The sequence below is a fragment of the Hypanus sabinus genome, chromosome 22 (assembly GCF_030144855.1).
Source record: "Hypanus sabinus isolate sHypSab1 chromosome 22, sHypSab1.hap1, whole genome shotgun sequence".
NCBI lineage: Eukaryota > Metazoa > Chordata > Chondrichthyes > Myliobatiformes > Dasyatidae > Hypanus > Hypanus sabinus.
This window is the reverse complement of record NC_082727.1, coordinates 45772259-45793922: the sequence shown is the minus strand read 5'-3', so window position 1 is coordinate 45793922 and position 21664 is coordinate 45772259. Positions and strand designations below refer to the sequence as shown.

The following is a 21664-nucleotide window of genomic DNA, read 5'->3' as shown; positions in this document are numbered from 1 at the left end:
TGAGAGAGAAGACTGTGCTCAAGGACTGTGAGAATCAGAGAAAGTGTTAGATAATTACAAAACTGCAATCTTTTGTTTACCACTCCACATTCCCTTTGAGTCAGGCTGACTTAGCTATTTTGAGGTTATGATGACCTAACTAAACTCAAGTATACTGGAGCTTAGCCAAATTTAGTTGAAAAGTACCTGATTTAATACCTAGTTGTAAATAAATGAGGAAATCTGCAGATGGTGGAAATCCAAGCAACACACACACAATACGTTGGAGGAACTCAACAGGCCAGGCAACATCAAGGGAAAAAGAGTATTCAGTCGACATTTGGACTGAAATGTCTCAGTCTGAAACATCCACTGTTTATTCATTTCCATAGATGCTGCCTGACCTGCTGTGGTCCTCCAGCATTTTGTGTGTGTTTTCTAGTTGTAAATATGTTGGCTGATTTATTCTTTTTAAATGGGAAATGGGCATTTATTGCTTGACCCTAGCATGTGTGATAGCACCTCTGCTATGAAAATTGGTTCTAACATTTGTATCAGGATTGATGCAAGAGATAGTATTAGAATGGTTGTTACTCTGGCATGAAGATATATACTGTGTCCAGTAATGGCAGCATTATAGTTCTTATATGGGACATATATGTGTGGGCACGTACATATTTCTAAATCAGTGTAACATGCAACATGGAGATGCACTTACAAATTGTGGCGTTTTTTTAAAAATATTATTTATTTATTAAATTTTAGAAATTACAAAGAATAAATGCAATAAATAAGTAAGAAAAATGATATTGACCCTCCACCCTCCCCTTAACCCTCTCACAAATTGTGGTGTTGTCATACATCAGCTGGGCTTGTCCAATCCAGTTGAGCTTCTGGCATAAAGGTATGATGGTAGTGTCACAGGCAGGGGGGCTGCTGTCACAGCATTTTGTATTTTGTTCAAAAGTAAATATTTTATTTAATAATAAATTTACTTCAAACTTTGAAGTTTAGTACATAGAGGTGCTAATAATGGCATGAATACACCTTTAGGGTTGGATTCCCTACCTGGGCTCCGTAGTTTGGGGGGGGGGGGGTGGCTGAAGAGTTGCTTATCGACAGTTACTTTGCACATTGACTATCTTCTTGAGTGTTATTAGAGCAGTGCACATCAAGGCAGATGAAGAGTATTTCATCACACTCCTGATTTTGACTTTGTAGATGTTGGAAGATGCTGGTCCACCTGTGTTATTCTTTTTGGTCAATGTTAATGTTGATGGCAGGAGATTTTATCAGGGTAATGCCATTCAAAGCCAATGGCAAACAGGGTCACGCAATGTCTTGGACATTGCCCAGTAGTTTTTGCTAACTTATTAGCCAAATCTGAATGCTTCTAGATTATGCTGCATACATAGACAAAAGAAACATTGTGAATCATCAGTGAACATCTGGCAACACCTCAGGTACTGATGATTGGCATTTAACAACCATAATCATTACCCTTTGTGTTATGTATGACTTCAAGCAGCCAAATCTTTTCTCTTATATGTTAATTAACTTCAGTTGATGCCACACTGGGTCTTGATATCAGGTGTAGTCATCTCTACACACACTTTGTCCTTTGATCTGTTGTTGGACTAAGGCTGTAGTGAGGAATGGAGCTAGATAGTCCTCATTTGCTGATGATACCTTCCAGTACTTTGCTGAAAATGGAATAGATTTAGCATTTGTTCCTTTTGCTATAAACTGGACAAACTGGGGCAGTTTTCAGCAGAAGCCGGATATGCGACTGTGCTGGAACCCCGTAGTAAGAGTCATGGCTAGTTCTGGGGCACAGATCTTTAATACAGCAGTTGGGCTGAATGTGAGCCTTCACTTTCTCCAGTGCTCTCAGCTGTTTCTAGTTTGTGCGGACTGAATTGGATGAAGACTGGCCTCTGTGATAATGGAGAACTCGAGGAAGCTGGGATGGATCTTCCGCTTAGCTGATCTAGCTGTGAAGGCTGTAGCATAATGGACCCGTCATTATTGAAGACGGATTTGCTTTTGGAACTTCACCTTGCCATTAAGCATCTAGTTATTCACCACACATACCAAACAGACATGGCAGGTCTGCAGAGCTTTGATTTGATTGTATCCAGGATTTACTTGCTCTGCCTCCTGCATGTTGTGTGGCACCCAGGATGTCCAAAATTCAAGCTGCACCAAACTGACCCCTTATTATCAGGCATGCTTATGCTCCTCATTTAACAGGGACAGTCTCCTGCCTTGCTTCCAGTGGTAGATTGAGGACTATGGGCAATGCTCATTATTCCTGGTGTACACAGCATGTCCTGAGTGCTTATTTTTGAGCTGCTTAACCTGTTGAGTCTCTTCCACACTTAGTCACAAAAATATTCAACTTAATAAACTGTATGATAGTTTATCTGATCTTGTGTAAAAATAGATCTCGGCCACAGTGGTGTCAAAATAGAAGGGAAAGGCAAATTGGAAAAGTCAGTCAAATCTGCTTGCATTGAACATGTGAATATTGAACCAACATACTGATTCATGGTGTTTTCAGCCTTGCAGATCAATGAACCAATGCAGTCATGATCCTTGGCCAAAGGAAACATGTCATTTGTATGGTGACTCAGTGAGATTTGTTCTAACAACCAGAACTAAAGATTTCCATTTGTTCAACATAACTGACAGTAGCTATGCTATCATCCACTATAAAATAACTGAAAATAAAATAAAAAATAACATAGGACTTGATTAAGGAATTAAAGAGATAAGAACAGCAACAGCTACAAAAATGACGCACACTTTTTCTTATCATAACATGGAGTTGCTCACTCAGGACGAGTTAGCTACATGCCATATCACAATAAAGCAGGTCTGGAGGTAGGACAATGGAGCAGTTAATTTACGTATGACACACCGAGTTTATGACATCTTTTTTATAACCAGACAGACTCTGAAACTGTTGTAAAAAGATAAGGGGAAAGAAACAATGAGTACATACCAGATGTGCAAATAACAGCATAGCAAGAATAGTACAAACAAACCATAAAAGTTGTGGACAAAAAGCACCTGGAATTATTGAACAACGTATTTTATTGCTGATTACAAATGATTAATCTCAGAATTCCAGTAAACAGCTAAAGAGTAATCCATAGAACAATACACGAGAGGAACAGGATCTCTAGTCCACAATGTCTGATGCCATTTTAAACAGCACATCTGCCTATATGTGGGTATATCCCCTCACTCCATGATTGTTTGTGTGCCTGTTTAAATGCCTTTTTAATGGCTGTTGCTACCTACTTCCAGCATGCACCCTGGAAGCATGTTCCAAGCATTTAGACAGATCAACAAGATGCATAAAGAAACTCTAATTGTCTTTAAACAATCCAATTTCATCCCAACCAAGGTCCATCTCGAACTAGATAATTCTCTTGCAAGCTATCTGTAATTTGTGTCAATTGTGAATACGTTGAACAAACTTGTATACTCCTTATCAATAAGGATCTACATTAAATTATTAAACAAATACATAAAGAAAATTTAGTACATTTAAGTAATTAGATGTGTTGGCACGTGGCCTAGTGGATAAGGCATCTGTCTAGTGATCTGAAGGTCACTGGTTCGAGCCTCAGCTGAGGCAGCGTGTTTGTGTCCTTGAGCAAGGCACTTAACAACACATTGCTCTGCGACGTCACCAGTGCTGCATGGGTCCTAGTGCCCTCCCCTTGGACAACATCGGTGGTGTGGAGAGGGGAAGGCCTGCAGCTTGGGCAACTGCTGGTCTCCCATACAACCTTGCCCAGGCCTGCACCCTGGAAACCTTCCAAGGCGCAAATCCATGTTCTCACGAGACTAACGGATGCCTATAAGTAATTAGACATATTTGAAAATGTCAGCATTTTAATTATCCATCTCTAACTGCCCCTTAACTGATATATTAATGTAAGTCCATTGAGAGTCAAATTCATTGGTACATCACAATTCATAGCTGAATGAGGTATGGTTGATCAATCACCTTCTCTGAAGTGCTTCTGTAAATTAGTTGATTTTTTAAACAGTTTGTGTGGTAAATTAATGGTCACCTTTAAGTTTTCTGTGCCAGATTCACTCATCAACTAGAATCTAAATTTCCTATCTGATACAATGAGATTTGAACTTAAGTCACTAGGTCAAGGATCCAACCTCTTGATTTGTATCTAGTGTTGTTACCAACCACGATACTGTATTTGCAGCTAGGCTTCAGAATCTTATATCCATGTACATGACAAATGCAAAAACAATAATCAAATAGGTTGCCTCAAAACGGTAGCAGCCATCATTAAGGAACTTGTCATCCAAGCCATGCTGTTTCCATTGCCACTATAAGGAGCCTGAAAGCACCTACTCAATGATTCTGGAACAGCTTCTTCCATTCTGCCAACTAATTTCTGAATGGATATTGAACTCATGAATACTACCTCATTACTTTTTAATTTTTTTGCACTACTTATTTTATATTTTTTTTACTGTGTTTCACACTCCCCCCCCCATATTATTATGTATTGTACTGCTGCCACAAAGACAACAAGTTTCACGACATATGCCAGTGATATTAAACCTGATTGTGATTCTTACACAAGTGGAAAATGGTCATGCGTTTTTGTTCTATGCTGCTGACAGCCTCCAAATCAGTGAAGTATTCAACTTCTCATTAACTTGTCAGCATAAAAATTCTCAGTATCCTGTTCCAGAAATTTGATTGAAATTTGTAACTTCGATTAAGTAATACATCGATACATTAGATTTTTTTTGTGGAAAGTCAAGAACATTATTTTCTCCAACTGATAGTAGTCTTAAATTAATGTTCACCAAGCTTGAAAAATACTAGATGTAATGAATAACTGCTAGGGATTATTGTTAGCTTGGAAAACAATCACATGCAAATAAGGTAACCTTTGTCAAAGTTGGAGACCAACCTTAGCATCAGTCTAGATCACCAGCAGGCTTGCTCACCGTGGTGTCTGACTGGCAACTGAAAGTTGATCTTGGCAAGCAGTTGAGGTTCCCTGACTTCATTGCATCATCATCCCCGAGGCCTGACAATGGTAATTCTCTCAGAATCTTTGAAGTTGTTGTTCTTGATAGAACTGACAGTTCCTTGGAAAGACCAGATTGAGCAGGTGTTTGAGTATAAAGAAAGGAACAGGTAGAGCAGTGCCAGAGACAGGGGTGGAGGGCACAATGTGAACCTATAGAGGTGGAATGTAGAAGTTTTGTTGGCTGCTTTTCAGGACTGTCACAGGCTGCTGAACAAGACTCCAGACGGCTATGAATCAAGTTGTGTGACCCATGGACCAATACTACTGGAACACAAGTCACAGCACGATCAACCCTGGGTGAGACTGTCTGATGTTGAAAGACCCAAAGCTCCCAGTGACCCCAGGTTACATCAATGATGACGAGTTCCAGCACATCCTAGGATGCTTTTTTCACTCAAGTAAATGCAGACCAACACACACTAAAATGCTGGAGGAACATAGCAGGTCAGACATGAAAGAAATGCTATGACTGCAAGACTGCAGAGGATTGCCAGGGGCAAGGAGTGGAACTGGTGCAGACACACCTAGCCGAGGGACCAGGCAACATCACTTGTTCCAAACAATTGGTGTATTGATCATTACAGAATGTCTCTCTGGTGCTTTCTGCTCACTCCCCACCCCCCATTCCCCTTTTTTCAACCATGACACACCTTTCCCTGCCCCCTTCCCACTGTCAATCCACAGTAGAGACCCATATCAGAATCAGGTTTATCATCACTTACATACATCATGAAATGTGTTTTTTTATTGTGGCAGTACAGTGCTATACATAAAATTACTACAGTACTGTGTAAAAGTCTTAGGCACTGTAGATATATATATAAAAATCACAAGATACAGAAACAGACTATTTGCCTAAGACTTTTGCAAAGAACTGTATATGTAATTGGCATTGGTTTATTATTGTTACATTGACTGAGAACAGTGAAAAGCTTGTCTTGTGTAATGCTCATACAGGTCAAATGATTCCAAAGCACTCAGGTAGATCAAGGTAAAACAATAATAGAATGCAGCTTAAAGTGCAACAGCAGCAAAGTGCAGCACTGGTAAACATTAAGGTGCATTATCACAAGACAACTGGTGAGGTCAACAGTCCAGCTTAGAGTACGTATGCACTAGGGAACTATTCAAGTAGGGTAGAATCTGTCCTTGAGCTGGCTGACATGTGCTTTTGTATCTTCTGCCTGATGGAAGAATGTAGAAGAGAGAATGTCTGCAGGTAGATGTATTCTTTGACTCTGCTGGCTGCTGTACTTAGACAATGAGAAGTATAGACAGAGACCACGGAGGGGGAGGCTGGTTTCTATAACGTGTCAAGTTGTACCCACAACTCTCTGCAGTTTCGTGGAGTCATGAGCAGAACAGGTGACATACCAAGGCATCATGCATCCAGATAGAATGCATCAATAAACATTAGTTAAGGGTCATGCCAAATTTCTTAAGCATCCTGAGGAAGTAGTGGTGTGTATGGCCAAAGAGATTTTAAGTGCAGAATATTGCTGGATACAGGAAGCATTCCACTTTCTAAAAGATGTTGTTCTTTCTTTAAAATGATGCTTGGCAAGGTTTAATAAAAGTATACCATGTACATGAAACTTCTGTAGAGGTTGCTGGAGGAACATGTTTTTGTCAATAAATTCATTTACAATCATCAATTTGAACATTCATTGAAATTTAAATTGTATTTTCACAAAGACCAATGATTATAATTATTGTTTAGTTGAATTGTGTTGCTATAAAAGATAGGGTATAAGAGAGATTGGTCAGATGACAGTATCTGGAAATTATATGTACCATGTTAAGCTTTCCCTGAAGCTGTTCTCAATATTGAAGGTCCAGCAGCAACTTTCGGGGACGAATCAGTCTAATTTAAGTGCCTCTTGATCTTTGGTATCTTGCCATTGCCAACAGTTTGTTCAGATACTCTTAGTCCTGACATGCAATTAGAAAATAATTTGAATATTTTAACCTCTGGCATCCTTACCAAAAAGAATGAGATGCCACAGGTGGAAAAAAATCATGCCCCAATTGTGAATAATGCAAACAGAATTAAGAAAGTCCAACATACTGTAACCTCATTTTTCATATTATGTTGTTAAATATACTGAAATGGATATCATTAACATGAAAATTATCAGCCGATCATTGCAGTCAATCATGCTAATCCCGTGACTTGATTTTCCACCCTACCTACCTCCTCGCTCGGACTCACCTGCCAGGTTGTGCTCCTTCTCTTTGGCTTCACTCTGCCTTCTTATTCTGGCTTCTGCTTGACGAAGGGCCTCAGCCTGAAACGTCGAATGTTCAATCCTCTTCAAAGATGGTGTGTGACCTGGTGAGTTCTTCCAGCATTTTGTGTTGCTTAAGATTTCCAACATCTACAGAATCACTTGTGTCTCACTTGATTTCTATCACTGTAGAATAACTTTTGCTTATAAATTCCAACATTTCTACCATATAAACTCAGTGTTAGAACATGACTTTGGGCCAGAATTAGGCCATTAGGCTCATCAAGTCTGCTCTGCCATTCCATCATGGCTGACATATTATCCCTCCCAATTACTTTCTCCTACTTTCTGTCTGCAACTTTTGACACCTTGACTAATCAAGAAACTATCAACCTCCACGTTAAGTATACTCGATGACTTGGCCCCCAGAGTCATCTGTGGCAATGAATTCCATAGATTCACTACTCTCTGGCTAAAGAAATTCCCCCTCATCTCTGTTCTAATATAGATGTCCCCCTGTTCTGAGGCTATGCCCTGTGATCGTAGAGTCCCCCACTATGGGAAACATCCTCTCCACATCCACTCTATCCAGACCTTTTCTCCCTCATTCTTCTAAATCCCAGTGAGTACAGGCCCAGAGCCATCAAATGCTCCTCACAGTTTAACCCTTTCACTGCCACAGTCATTCTTGTAAACTTCCTCTGGACCCTCCCCCAAGCCAGCACATTTTTTAAAATATCTTTTGATACGGGGCCCAAAACTACTCACGGTACTCCACGTACAGTCTGACCAATGCCTTACAAAGTCACAGCATCACATCCTTGTTCTTATCTTCTAGTCCTCTTGAACTGAATGCGAACATAGAATTTGCCTTCCTTACTATCAACTTAACCTGCAAGTTGACCTTTAGAGGATCCTGCACAAGTGTAGTGTTAATTGTTACAAAAACATAATTTCATTCAATAATCACATAATGCTTTTATTATACTGTAAACATTTAAAATTTCAGCATGTTTCCATATTAATCACAAGCATGAATCACAACAGCATTCTGTAAAATGCAACTAATATATCTGCATAACAAATCTGAAGAAATAGTAAACTCCATTAACCTGATCCAGTTATCCCCATTTCCAGTTATTGTTCCCACTACTTAAAACATACAACATTAAAGCAGGCAAGACACTTGGATAGGTCTAAAAAGCAGTCATCATTAATGAGGATTTCAAATTTGGTGGTTAAAGAATTAAAAACCATTTATTTCAGGCAGAAGCAGCTGTGCTCACTAAGATGCATGTGAGGTAATCAAAGACTTTCACCGAGGAACACCTTACTTTCCTGACTTTCCTACTAGTTCTATACTGCAAGAATTAAGGTTCTATATGGCCAAAAATTACTTCTAGATTTTTTTCAAACTTTGTTGCCCTTGTCACTTCATGTTGGTGTCTCAGGTAGTAAGGATGTGCTCAATGTAACCCCACCTGCTCATAAGCCAGTAAAACTGGTGAAGCCTCTCTTTAGTAGTCTTTAACTGTATAATATCAATTCTGCTCAGCAGTCAAATCAAACTATCTGGATGTGTTCTTTTATATATTATTAATTCTACTACATTATACATAGCTTCACATTAAACGAGTCATTGTACTTGTATGAATGCATCAGTTACAAGTACTGGGGACAACACCCAAAGATTTTTGCATGACAATGCTATTTGTGAAACATGACCTGATTTTAGCTTGCTAATGATTCCTTTATTATTTTATACTATTTGTATCTATATTCTTGTACTTAATGAATTCCGAAGGCTGAATTGTGAAAACCAAACTGTGATTTTTAAACTACCTACTAGACAGGCAAGTTCCCTTTATTGACAACCCTGGATGTTTCAGCGTAGTTTAATTTCTCGCATACATATTAAACAAGTCTCTAAACACAAGTAAAATGCATTAAACAGACTTTAAAAATTCATTTCTAATCCAGTAGAATTATTGATGAGGTGTCTTAGATATTACATTTGATGTACTTCATCATCAGAAAACCCAAGTGCAATCAATGACAAATGATTTATTGGAATCCACCTTAAAAAGAGATGTATATATAACACCTGGTTTTAAAAATTCAAGTCGACTTCCTGAGATCTATTGTACAGATCTGACTCTGTTCAAATTCTTACAAGATATCAGTTTAAAAAACAGCATTCAACCACAATATTCCCACTTGATTAAGTCTTGGTTGCTTGCATTTCAATATTTTCATTGCTTTAACTGAATACTACAAATTCAGTCTTGTTACCACTAACAGTAAGTGGAATTCTCATAAATGGCTCCTTTTTATTCATCGGTGGATCATGGAACAGAAGCTCTCCACCTACCTTTGAGTGAACAAATCTGAAAATTGGAAAATCAGTTTTTCAAGAAGTTCTTTAGCCTACATATTTTCAATATTAGACAACCTGTTTCACATTATTTTATGAATTAAAATTTAGTTTTCACAGAAATCAATGAGTCTATGGCATGTGTGAATGGCTTTAAACGGGTAAAATTTTAACTAGTCAGGGAGAAGAATCGGGCTAATCAACTACGAACACAGTACTTAGTATTGTAATAACTTAAAAACACGGTAGCTACATCATAGTTAATGGCCGCTTTTCAGAGAATTCTTCATAGAATCTGCTACTTCATCACACGCAAAACACTTTCAGTGGAACATCCTTAAACAGCGCTGGATGGGGTACTAATGCGTCTGCCAATATAGATTCTAGGAAGAAAAACATATTGATCAGAGAATATCCATCAAATCCTCACATGATAGCAATTTAGACCCATATCCATCACAAGTAAGTTATTCATTGTAATTTGAGAAAAATCCTGCCCTATAACTCCTAGGGTTAGGCCATTAAAAGCTGACGAGACACCGCAGCTACTGGGATCTGGTGCAAAAATAAAATTGCTAGAGGAACTCAGACCAGGCGGCACTGGTGGAGGTAAAGGAACAGTCGATATTTTGGGTCAAAACCCTACACTGGGGCAGAGAATGTAAGGAAGAGATGGCCAATATTGAGCAGAGAGTAGGGAGGGGTGCAGCCACAGCTGGCATGGTATGGTGGATCAAGGTAGTGAGTGGAACCAAATAACAGAATGCTGCCTAGCAAAAGGAGAATAGTGGAAGAAAGGCAGGATATAGGAGACAAAGTGTATCAAGAGAGTGGGTGACAGGCAAGCAGAACAAGATTAGGGGAGCAGACAGAAACTGGGAAATTAAACATAGGTGGAAAGAGAGGGAGGAGAATTTGTTGAAAAGGGATTATGAGAAGCCCAGGGTGAATCAGAAAAAGGAGTAAAGTGGAAGGGATGTAGGCCATCTTAACTTGGAAAATTATATGCTCACATTTCCCAGTTACTGAAATACGACACCTTCCTTCATAGGAAAGGGGATGGGAGAAACTGGGGTTTTTATGTCAATTTTTAGCAATCTTTCAGAAAAACCCTCTACAAATACTCATTAAGCCAGTCTAACAGTACTTCTGGTTTTTAAAAAAACAAGTAAATAAAATCAAATACACTGGATTCCAGTTAATTGGGTCACACTGGGGCTAGTACACTTCAGCGCAATTGAGCAGTTGCCGCAATTAACCAAAGTTTCAAGAAATAACTAAAAAGGTTTATAAAAAATACTATTTACTGAGTAACAAATTATGTAATTACAAACCCCATTTCCAGAAAAGTTGGGATATTTTCCAAGATATGTTAATTCACGTGAACCTTTATTTAACTGACAAAAGTACAAAGAAAAGATTTTCAATAGTTTTACCAACCAACTTAATTGTATTTTGTAAATATACACAAATTTAGAATTTGATGGCTTCAACACAACAAAAGTTGGGACAGAGGCATGTTTACCATTGTGTTAGATCACCTTTCCTTTTAATAACACTTTTTAATTGTTTTGGAACTGAGGATACTAATTGTAGTAGATTTGCAATTGGAAATTTTGTCCATTCTTGCTTGATACAAGACTTCAGCTGCTCAACAGTCCGTGGTCTCCGTTGTCTGATTCTCCTCTTCATGATGCGCCATACATTTTCAATAGGAGATAGATCTGGACTGGCAGCAGGCCAGTCAAGCACACGCACTCTGTGTCTACAAAGCCACGCTGTTGTAGCTCATGCAGAATGTGGTCTGGCATTGTCCTGCTGAAATAAGCATGAACGTCCCGGGAAGAGACATCGCCTTGATGGTAACATATGTCTCTCTAAAATCCTAATATATGCCTCAGAGTCAATGGTACCTTCACATACATGCAACTCACCCATGCCAAGGGCACTGATGCACCCCCATACTATCACAGATGCTGGCTTTTGCACCTTTCACTGATAACAATCAGGATGGTTGTTTTCATCTTTGGCACGGAAAACTCGATGACCATTTTTTCCGAAAACTAGCTGGAATGTGGACTCATCTGACCACAGCACATGGTTCCACAGTCTTTCGGTCCATCTGAGATGAGCTCAGGCCCAGAGAACTCGCTGACGTTTCTGCATAGAGTTGATGTATGGCTTCCTCCTTGCGTAATACAGTTTCAAGTTGCATTTCTGGATGCAACGACGGGCTGTGTTAAGTGACAATGGTTTTCTGAAGTACTCCCGAGCCCAGGTGGCTATAATTGTCACAGTAGCATGACAGTTTCTTAGGCAGTGCTACCTGAGGGCTCGAAGATCACACGCATTCAACAGTGGTTTCCGACCTTGCCCTTTACGCACTGAGAGGTCTCTGAATTCTGTGAATCTTTTCACAATATTATATACTGTAGATGTTTAAAGACCTAAATTCTCTGCAATCTTGCGTTGGGAAATGTTCCTTTTGAACTGACTAATAATTCTCTGATGAATTTTGGCACAAAGGGGTGAGCTACGACCCATCCTTGCTTGCAAAGACTGAGCCTTTGATGGACGCTACTTTTATACCCAGTCATGTTACCTCACCTGCTACCAATTAGACTGCTTAAAGTGGAGTCTTCCAAACCGGTGTTACTTGAATATTCTGTGCACTTTTCAATCTTATTTTAACTCTGTCCCAACTTTTGTTGAGTGTCTTGCAGCCATCCAATTCTAAATTTGTGTATATTTACAAAATACAATTAAGTTGGTCAGTAAAACTATTGAAAACGTTTTCTTTGTACTTTTGTCAGTTAAATCAGGGTTCACGTGAATTAACATATCACAAATTTTTGTTTTTATTGCATTTTGGAAAATATCCCAACTTTTCTGGAAATGGGGTTTGTAAATGAAATACAAATTAGTACACCACTAATACTTCTACAGCACTATACTACTGTGTGTTAGTTCCTTGAAGACTGTGTTAGGGATTTGGAGCACCAGCTGGATGACCTTCAGCTTGTACGGGAGAGTGAGGAGATCATCAACTGGAATTAAAGGGAAGTAGTCATCCCTAAGTTGCAGGAGGCAGGTAGCTGAGTGACTGTCAGGAAAAGGAATGGGAAGGTGACTAGGCAGCTAGCACAGAGCATCCCTGTGGATATTCCCCTCAATAATAAATATTCCGTCTTGGATACTGTTGTGAGACACCTACCAGGGGAATGCTACAGAGACGGGTTACTGGCACTAAGCATGGATCTGTGGTGCAGAAGGGAAAGAGGGAGAACAGTAATGATAGGGGACTCACTAGTCAGAGGAACAGACAAGAGATTCTGTGGACGTGAACGGGATACCCGTATGGTATGTTGCCTCTCATGTGCCAGGGTGAATGCTTGCAACCACATACAGTAAAATAATTCTAAATTGTCTTACTGCTCATTTCTTGCTAACTATCAGTGACAAAAAATCACTGATTTTTGAACACAAGTAAATACAACTGATGCTATTTAAAAACTGTTTGCTCTAAGCAAGGTGTAGAGTCAATTGATACTAGTTAGAAACTGCATGGCAAGACTTTCCTCATCCAATTAAGTGGCATAATGTCCCAAATAAATGACTGCAATCAGGGCTGCTTTCTTGATTAGTTTTTGTTCTTTGAGTTGTCCCAAGTAAGCGGTTGTGCAAATAAACAATGGCCCAATTAACCAGAATCCACTGTAAATAAAATAAAAGGAGACAAATCCTGTCTCCACATTTGTTCCTAGAATGAGATTTTCCTTTCCAGCACATCAGATGTCTTTTTTCAAAAAATGGCCCTCACCCACATCATTTTCTTTTCCCAGACATTCACCTTCACCCCATCTTCCCATCACCTAAACAGAGAGTTTCTCTTGTCCTCAACTACTAACGACTTCCAGCACATTATTCTCTGTAACTTCCATCTTTAACTGGACCCCACCAAGCACATCATTAACACCATCCTCTCATTCCTTCCTACTCAGTAATCTCACTCCTGGCACTTATCCCTGCAAGTGGAAGAAGTGCTACACCTGCCCATTACCTCATCCCTCACCTCCAATCAGTGCCAAAAACAGTCCTTCCAGGTGAGGTAACAACTCACTTGCAAATCTGTTGGGGGTTGTCTACTGTATCCGATGATCCCGATGTGGCCTCTTTTACATCAGTAAGAACTGATGTAGATTTGGGGACCACTTTATTGAGCACCTTTGCTCCACCTGCAACAAACAGGATTTCCTGGTGGCTAACCATTTTAACTCCAATTCCCATTCCAACATGTCGGTCCATGGCCTCCTCTATTGCAACGATGAGGCTACTGTCAGATTGGAGGAGTAATTTTACATCTGGGCAACCTCCAACCTGATGGCATGAACATCAGTTTCGCTAACTACCAATAATTTCCCCCTCCCCCTTCATCCATTCCCCACTCTGTCTCCCCTCTTACCTCTTCGCTTCTCCTTACCTGCCCAACATCTCCCCCGGTATCCCTCTTTCTCTTCTATCAGATTCCTTCTTCTTTAGCCCTGTACCTTTTCATCCATTAGCTCCCAGCTTCTCACTTCATCCTCTCTCCTCCACCCATCTGGTTTCACCTATCATCTTCCAGCTTGTACTCCTTTCCCTCTCTCCACCTTCTTATTCTGGCTTCTTCCCCTTTCCTTTCCAGTCCCGATGAAGGGTCTCAGCCTAAAACATTGACTATTTATTCATATTTATCAATGCTGCCTGACCTGCTGAGTTCCTCCACAATTTTGTATGAGTTGCTTTGGATTTCCAGCATCTGCAGACTCTCATGTTTATAAATAAGATCAATATTTTAATATTATCAGGTCCTCTTATGTTTACTATAAAAATAATTTAATAAGTTGATGCTGAAGAAAATGTTTAAGAATAGTTTGTTTCATAATTTAACAATTCATTTTCAACACTACCCTTCAGAGGGAGAAACAAAGGTAGATTTTCTACATTCTTAAATCACAAGCACATTGAAATCGTAGGAAATGGTTACCATAAACCTGTCAAAGTTTTGATAGGGAACATCAGTTGGAAATGGGATTTAAATGCAAAAACACAGAGCACAATCAGTAAGGTGTGATGTTAGGCAGAAATTCTGTCTATCAAGGATACAGATGCATGTACAGCAGGCTCAAAGTTCAAAAGTGAGCAAGAAACCAATTCCAGGAAGGACTTTCTTAGTGTCTACGAAATAATTGGTTTTTCCATTATGATTAAGAAACTAACGTCAGTGACCATATTAAGACAAATTTTGAACCCGAAGTTCAGTATGAAAATGTTCAATTCAGGTTAATCCACAAAATATCTTAACTAATGAGAACTGCAGATTGGAATAATTCCATTAAACATTTGTATCTGTGCAGTTAATGGATCTCAATGTAAATATAGAATAGAACAGTCAACTGGATAATAACTTACCCCAAACCAACAGCAAGTACATGGGAGATGAACAGTGATGGCAGGAAAACTTTCAGGAATTCAGCCGAGAAAATACCTCCTTTTTTCATGACACCAGTATTCCTCATGCTCAGAGTACCAGAACGCTTTGGATGTTTGAACTGGAATTCCCTAGTTCAGAAGGAGAAACTTTAGGTAGAGCTATAGTGTTAAAGAAATTCCAAAGACAGCACAATTATACAGTGCCAGAACACACAAACAAGTCATTTGATTCATCCGGTGTGCAAATGAATTCCCCCCCCCCCTCACCCATAAAGCCATCAAGTTTAATTGAAGATTACTGTTTACCCCCTCTCCCGAATAATGCAAGAAATAGGAACATTAGTAAACCATCTGGCATCTTAACCTAAATACAGCAAGATCATAGCTGGCTCAGTATCACTTTCCTGCCACAGCACTTAATTCCTTTGCTGTGTGAGTTCTTTCAAACTCCATCTTGTATATGCACAAAGATTGAGTTTTGAATTTCAAACCATCAACATTTACAAGCTCAGCTCTCTAGTTCCACATTCCTCACCAACAGGAATCAGTACCCTCAGTAATGTTTCGATTGATTCCCCTCACGCTACTGATAGCGGACTTAAGAGACTACTAGAGAGGTATATGGAGGAATTTAAGGTGGGGGGTTATATGGGAGGCAGGGTTTGAGGGTTGGCACAACATTGTGGGCCGAAGGGCTTGTAATGTGCTGTACTACTCTATGTTCTATTATTTGAACTCACTTCATAAACCAAGCAGCTCATCCAAGAATTTAATTTACTAAACCCAAGCTGCATTTCCTCCAATTATACCCTTACTGAGGCATTGAGGCTGAAACTGCACCCAGGACTCCATGTGTTGCTTCACCAATCCCTGTATAATTGTAGCAAGACTTGAAACTTTGTATTCCCATCCATCTATAATAAAAACCAACATACTGCTCTAATTGTTTGTTGTATCTGCTTGAGAACTTTCATGAACCACTGCACAAATACTTAATAAGTGTTCACCATTCAAACATATTCATTTTGCTGCTCTCCAAATGTCCCTATACTGTATTTCACCTGGTATCTGCTAGCATTCTTGCTTAACCTGTATATATCCCTTCATGGTCTTTTTGGGATGCTTATATAGACTATATTCTCACTCCCTAACCAGGCTTAGAATTTCATCTTGCAGAGACGGATTAGTTGGTCACTGCAGAGGTCACTCCTGATTGTGGTCATGGGTCTGTTGCTTGAAAGCGCTAAAGGCAGCAGAAGCTGTTGAATGGGACTTACATGAAGGACCCCTTTTATTCTGCATGTTGTCATAAAGTAAAACATCCAGCAGGTCCATAGTGTCATTGAGTGGAAATGTGGAGCAGATGAAGTGGGAGTTGGGGGGGGGGGGGGTGTAGTTGGAAGTGGTCGGACAAGAACTCAGCATGAAAATTGGCTGACAGGTTCAGTAGGTAGAATTAAGTGACCGTTCTGAACTTTGAGAACTGGGTGGGATGTGGCAGTGATCAAGAAGGGGCCGGTTTACTCTCTTGTTTTACTTTCTCCCTCTAGCAAATACTCTGGAAAACTACTTTAAATAATAAAACTCGCCCTATCTGTGAGCTTCCTGCTTCTGAAAACATTGCAATTCTTCTTTTACTTTAATACTATCCTTTTGTTTCTTAGCTAGACCTGGATGGATATTCACCCCACCTCCCCCATCCCACTTTTAATGGAATGTAAAATTATAATTTTTCAAGTTATTAAACTAACTCTTATTTATCACTAATTTTTATTGCAACACCAACAAATTACATTTAATACAACCAGTTGCAGATTATTTTGACTGTTTAACCCAGCCACCCTCCAACCCTCATCACCATCCCCCCTCATCCCCACCCCCCACACCCATCCCTCTCCCCTCCACCAACCAAATGAATAGTAGTGCATACACAAACAGAGCATTCCTATTTTAACACAAGATCTTTTAAGTTAGATGTCAAATCTGTCCACATTAAGATTGTGTTTGGTTGTGTGTCATTTATTCTTGCTGACGATAGTTCCAGGTAAGAAATGTCCAAAAAGCTTCGAAGCCAGTGGGAAGTTATTAAACTAATTCCAAGAGCATTTACCCCTTACTGTTCACAGGCCACGGCAGAGACATGTGATTCAACAACATCCACATATCATTTTTCTCCAACCTTCCTTCATTTCTTTTGACAATCAACCAAATACTGACTTTCAATGAAGTTCCTTTTCAATTTTGAACATCTCTTTCAGTTAAGGTAGTAAATTTTCCGGGATTGTCCTAATTTAAACCTGCCTATGATTTAAGTTGGTGAGTGATTAGATGAGGAACATGACTAATGGTGGGTAATAAATCCAAGTCTGTACTTACTTTGGGGGGATATTCTCAGGTCTACTTGACCAATCCCATATCCAGTCAGCATTTTTCTTCATTATATTTTCTACCTCTCTCTTTCTTTCTAGATAATCTTCTTCAGACTAAAGAAAAATAATCATAAAAATGTTATTAAACGTTCTTTTGCACATGTTTATAATTCATATAGCTTTTTGTACAAATAACACTGTAGTGTTAATGTGAGGGAATGATGACAAAAATTGTGTGCCTTGCTCTTTTTTTTAAAAAAGCATGGAGGCAAAACTCTCCATACACACGTAACTACCTTCCAGATAACTTGAGGAGCTTAAAGCTGCCACACTTTTCTGGATTTGTCTACTTCAGACACTTTCAAGTGAGCGCTATATAGCTTTAATTTGGTAAGGTTAAACACAGCTCCAGTTTAACTAATTAAAATACAATCTACATTTCAGAATGCGACAAGGCCAACATTCATAATATTAATATACATTTGTTTTAAGTCAGGTTATCACAATCATTCATGTGAATTATTAATATGAGGATGTCATAGAGCTCATTAGATTTGCATGGCAAGGAAACAGGCTCTTCAGCCCACCAAGACTGTGCAACTATCAAGCAATCATTTACACTAATTCCTCTCATCGTCACCACATTCCCATCAACTCACCCCTCCTCCATTCCCAAATATTCCACCATCTTACCTATTCAAAAGGGACAATTCATAGAGGGTAAATCCACGTGCTTGGGAATATGGAAGCAAATGAACACCAAGAATAAAAAAATCCTTGTGGTCACAGGGTAAACATGAAAACTCCTCTCAGAAGGCAGAAATAGTCAGGATCAAAACTGGGTTCCTGGAACTCTGAGACAGTTTACGAACCAAGCCGTCATGCACACTCAGTCTTATGTCAAATATCTATCATTATATAACCATGTCAACAAAAGTAGTGAAGGAAATGGACAATTGTATTGATCACTTAATTCAAACAGTCTGAGAGATCAGAGAGATCAAAGTCAATCATATTTTATTCAGGTGTGTTTACTAAATAACATACATAGGAACCTAAACAGAGAAATTAATATTTTAAAATCTTCACACACTCATACTTGTTCTGACCCATAGCTCACAGTCACAATAATCTTTTAAATGACCTCAGCGTTTTGATTCCACACAGGTTCTACAACCACTTATGCCTCCAGATAACACAGCTCAAATCATGTCCTGTGACAGCTTGCATTATATTAAAAAACTACCTATTTTTAATGTCTCTAATAAATGACCAATTCATATTAAAAACCAAAATGTTAAGATTTGAAATAAAATATTCAAAAATACAAATGACTTAATGCATGAAAGCATTTATTCAGAGAAATAACAATAAAAAATTAAAAATTTGACTTTATAACCAAGACCAGCGACTATTGAAATGAATTCTGCTTTGCTGTGTCAGCATGAAGCAGAGGGACTGGATGTGAAGCTATGCAAAACCAAAGGAATTAACAGTGAGCCCAGAGATGAATGAGAGGTTAAACGTGTTTTGACATGACTTTCAGTGCATCATTTTTGCAGTAGCAGCAGACATCACATTGAATGCAACATTCTCTACCAACTCACACTGGTTATTAACTATCTGCAGACTGGTTTACAACTACAATCCAGCCTCTGCAAGTTGAAGGCTATATTCAAGTATTTGCAAGGCACATCTCAAACACCTGTCTGTATCAATAATCAGTTATAGGTATTATCAATAATGGATAATTATTCCAGTTTAATTTTGTTATCTTCCTAGGTTCTTTGAACAATTTCACTTCACTCGTGTAACTACTCTCCTCCAAAATAATTGGAGCAAATTATTGATAATTATTTTCATTAATACTTGTTGCAAAATGCTATGCAATTTTTCAAGTTCAACTGTCATTCAAGTATACATGAATACAGCAAAACAAAACTGCATTACTCCAGGGTCAAGTTGCGAAACACAGTAGAAACAGTCATACACAGCACAAGGCACATATAAGACATCAAGCGCATTTGATAGCAGCAAAATACAGTCACACAAATATGTAGTTCAAGTCCGTGAACGTTGTAGCAGTCAACAGTTGAACACAACATAGTTTGTTCACCACCTCCATGACGTTGGTGGGGCACAAGACTCCAATGCTTTCCCCTCAGTGGCTGCAAGCAGGGGACACTGTAGGTTGAGGCCTAGGTTATTGCTATGACCAAGGCCACACAGCTCCCCTACCATTTGCCAATAAATTGGACCTGCAGCATTTCACACCACCAAAGTCCAATGGAGTCTTGCGCACGAGAAAAGCGACAAAGACTAGCACTCACTGTTACACTGTACACCTCCTTTGTGCACCAATGCCACTCTGTCGCAGGCAACATCACAGTCCACCTCCTTCAGTTTTTCTGCCAATGAGCAACTTGCTAATAGGGTAAACCTCCAATATTTTAATTTCTAAATATCAAGCAGGGTCTTGCGATCATAAAAAATACGCTTTAAAAAGGCAGTTACACCTTTGGTCGACTCAGTAGCAGCCACTGTGTCTGAGTTCAGCACCATCTAACTGGATTTTGTGTGATTGTTGTCTCTACAAAATTTATTTGTAACAAATGTAATGAAAGCATTATCCTCTTACTTTGAATTACATTTTGTTTTGAGTAAATGTCTAGATAACCATAAGACACATGAAACTCATTGTAATAAATTAAACATTTTGCATTTGTGTGCATTTCCCCATCAATGCTTTCCTTTATAACTTTTCACACTTGGATTTAATATGGAAACTGCCTGTGGAAATACGCCACACATTGTAATCAGACACTCCTTTGAACATGTCATCTCTTCAGTCTTCAGATTTATGACCTTGCTAAAATTAAGCTCCTTCATTTAAGTAGAGTCACAGCCCACATGTCGATCCCAATTCTTGTAGAATATACACTAATCCCATTTGTTTTCATTAGGACCTTATCCTCTACGCTTTGCCTGTCTAAATATCTCAATCACAATAACTGCACTTGACTCCACTAACTCCTCAGGCAATGAGTTCTAGCTATCAACCACTCTGTGGAAAAAGAAATCCTGCCACCATCTCCTTTGTAAATTCTTTCTTCTCATCTTAAGCCCTTGACTTCTCATTTTTTGACATCCCTACCATAAGAAAAATATTCTGACATTTATGCCTCTAATAATTTTATATATCTTTGTTAGTGTTTGTTTTTCCTGGTGTAAAGGAGGCTTATGACTGATCTAACTATACAATTTCTCCACACCACAAAAACTCTCCAATCCTGGTAAATCTTCTTTGCACTCCCAGCACAACCACATTTCTCCCATTGTATAGTAACCAGAACAGCACACAATACTCCAAGTGTGGTCTAACTACTGGTTTGTAAAGTTGCAACATAACATGTCAATATTCTTATAGTATGCTATTACAAAGACAAACATGATATAAAGTTCCTTAATCACCCTATGCAGTTGCCACTTTCAGGCAAATGTGCACTTAACTCTCCCAGACATCAGCCTTCTTTAGCACTCTTTTAACCTTGGCACATGCCTTAGCAAAATCCATATAGATATTGTCTAATGCGGGGGTCGGCAACCCGCGGCTTCGGAGCCACATGTGGCTCTTTTACGTCTGTGCTGCGGCTCCCTGTTGCTTTGGGAAATAATTGGTTGTGGCGACCCTTTTCCTGGCACATCCGAACCGACTCACAATTAGATAGCCTACGGGGGTTTGCGAGCACAGAGCTTTGGAGCTTTGGGGGGCAGGTTGAGGGAGGCTTAAAAGTGAGGCTGAAGATTTCGAATAAAGTTTTTTCCTTCGACTGCAGTTACCGACTCCGTGTCGTAATTTTAGCGCTGCGTGTAGCACACCGCTACATGGTCAGTATTTAATTAAAATGTATTTTATGTTAGTTTGTTAGTTTTTGAAATGTAAATCTAAATTTGAAGATTATGGTGATCTTGTACAATCTAAATAAGACGTTGTGGCGACCCATTTCCTGACACATCCGAACCGGCTCACAATTAGCCAGCGTTCAGGCTAAGGGAGATAGCCTACGGGGGTTTGTGAGTACGTGTCTTTTGGAGCATCCGCGCCCATGGGGGGGGGGCGGGTTGAGGGAGGCTTAAAAGCAAGGCTGTTTAGTT

The 21664-nt window shown here is 39.3% G+C and overlaps 1 protein-coding gene across 1 annotated transcript in view; it reads right to left on the bottom strand.

Annotated features, from left to right (window-relative positions):
• Positions 1–8257: 8257 nt before the first annotated feature.
• The window catches only part of bnip3 (BCL2 interacting protein 3), a 54757-nt gene continuing 41350 nt past the window's right edge, over positions 8258–21664 (bottom strand). Inside the window, exons 4-6 of the mRNA XM_059947662.1 lie at positions 17517–17623; positions 15120–15269; positions 8258–10051 (exon numbers count right to left, since the gene is read on the bottom strand). Coding sequence (XP_059803645.1) covers positions 10006–10051; positions 15120–15269; positions 17517–17623 — 303 coding nt within the window. The 3' untranslated portion in view covers positions 8258–10005. The remainder of the gene's footprint in view (positions 10052–15119; positions 15270–17516; positions 17624–21664) is intronic.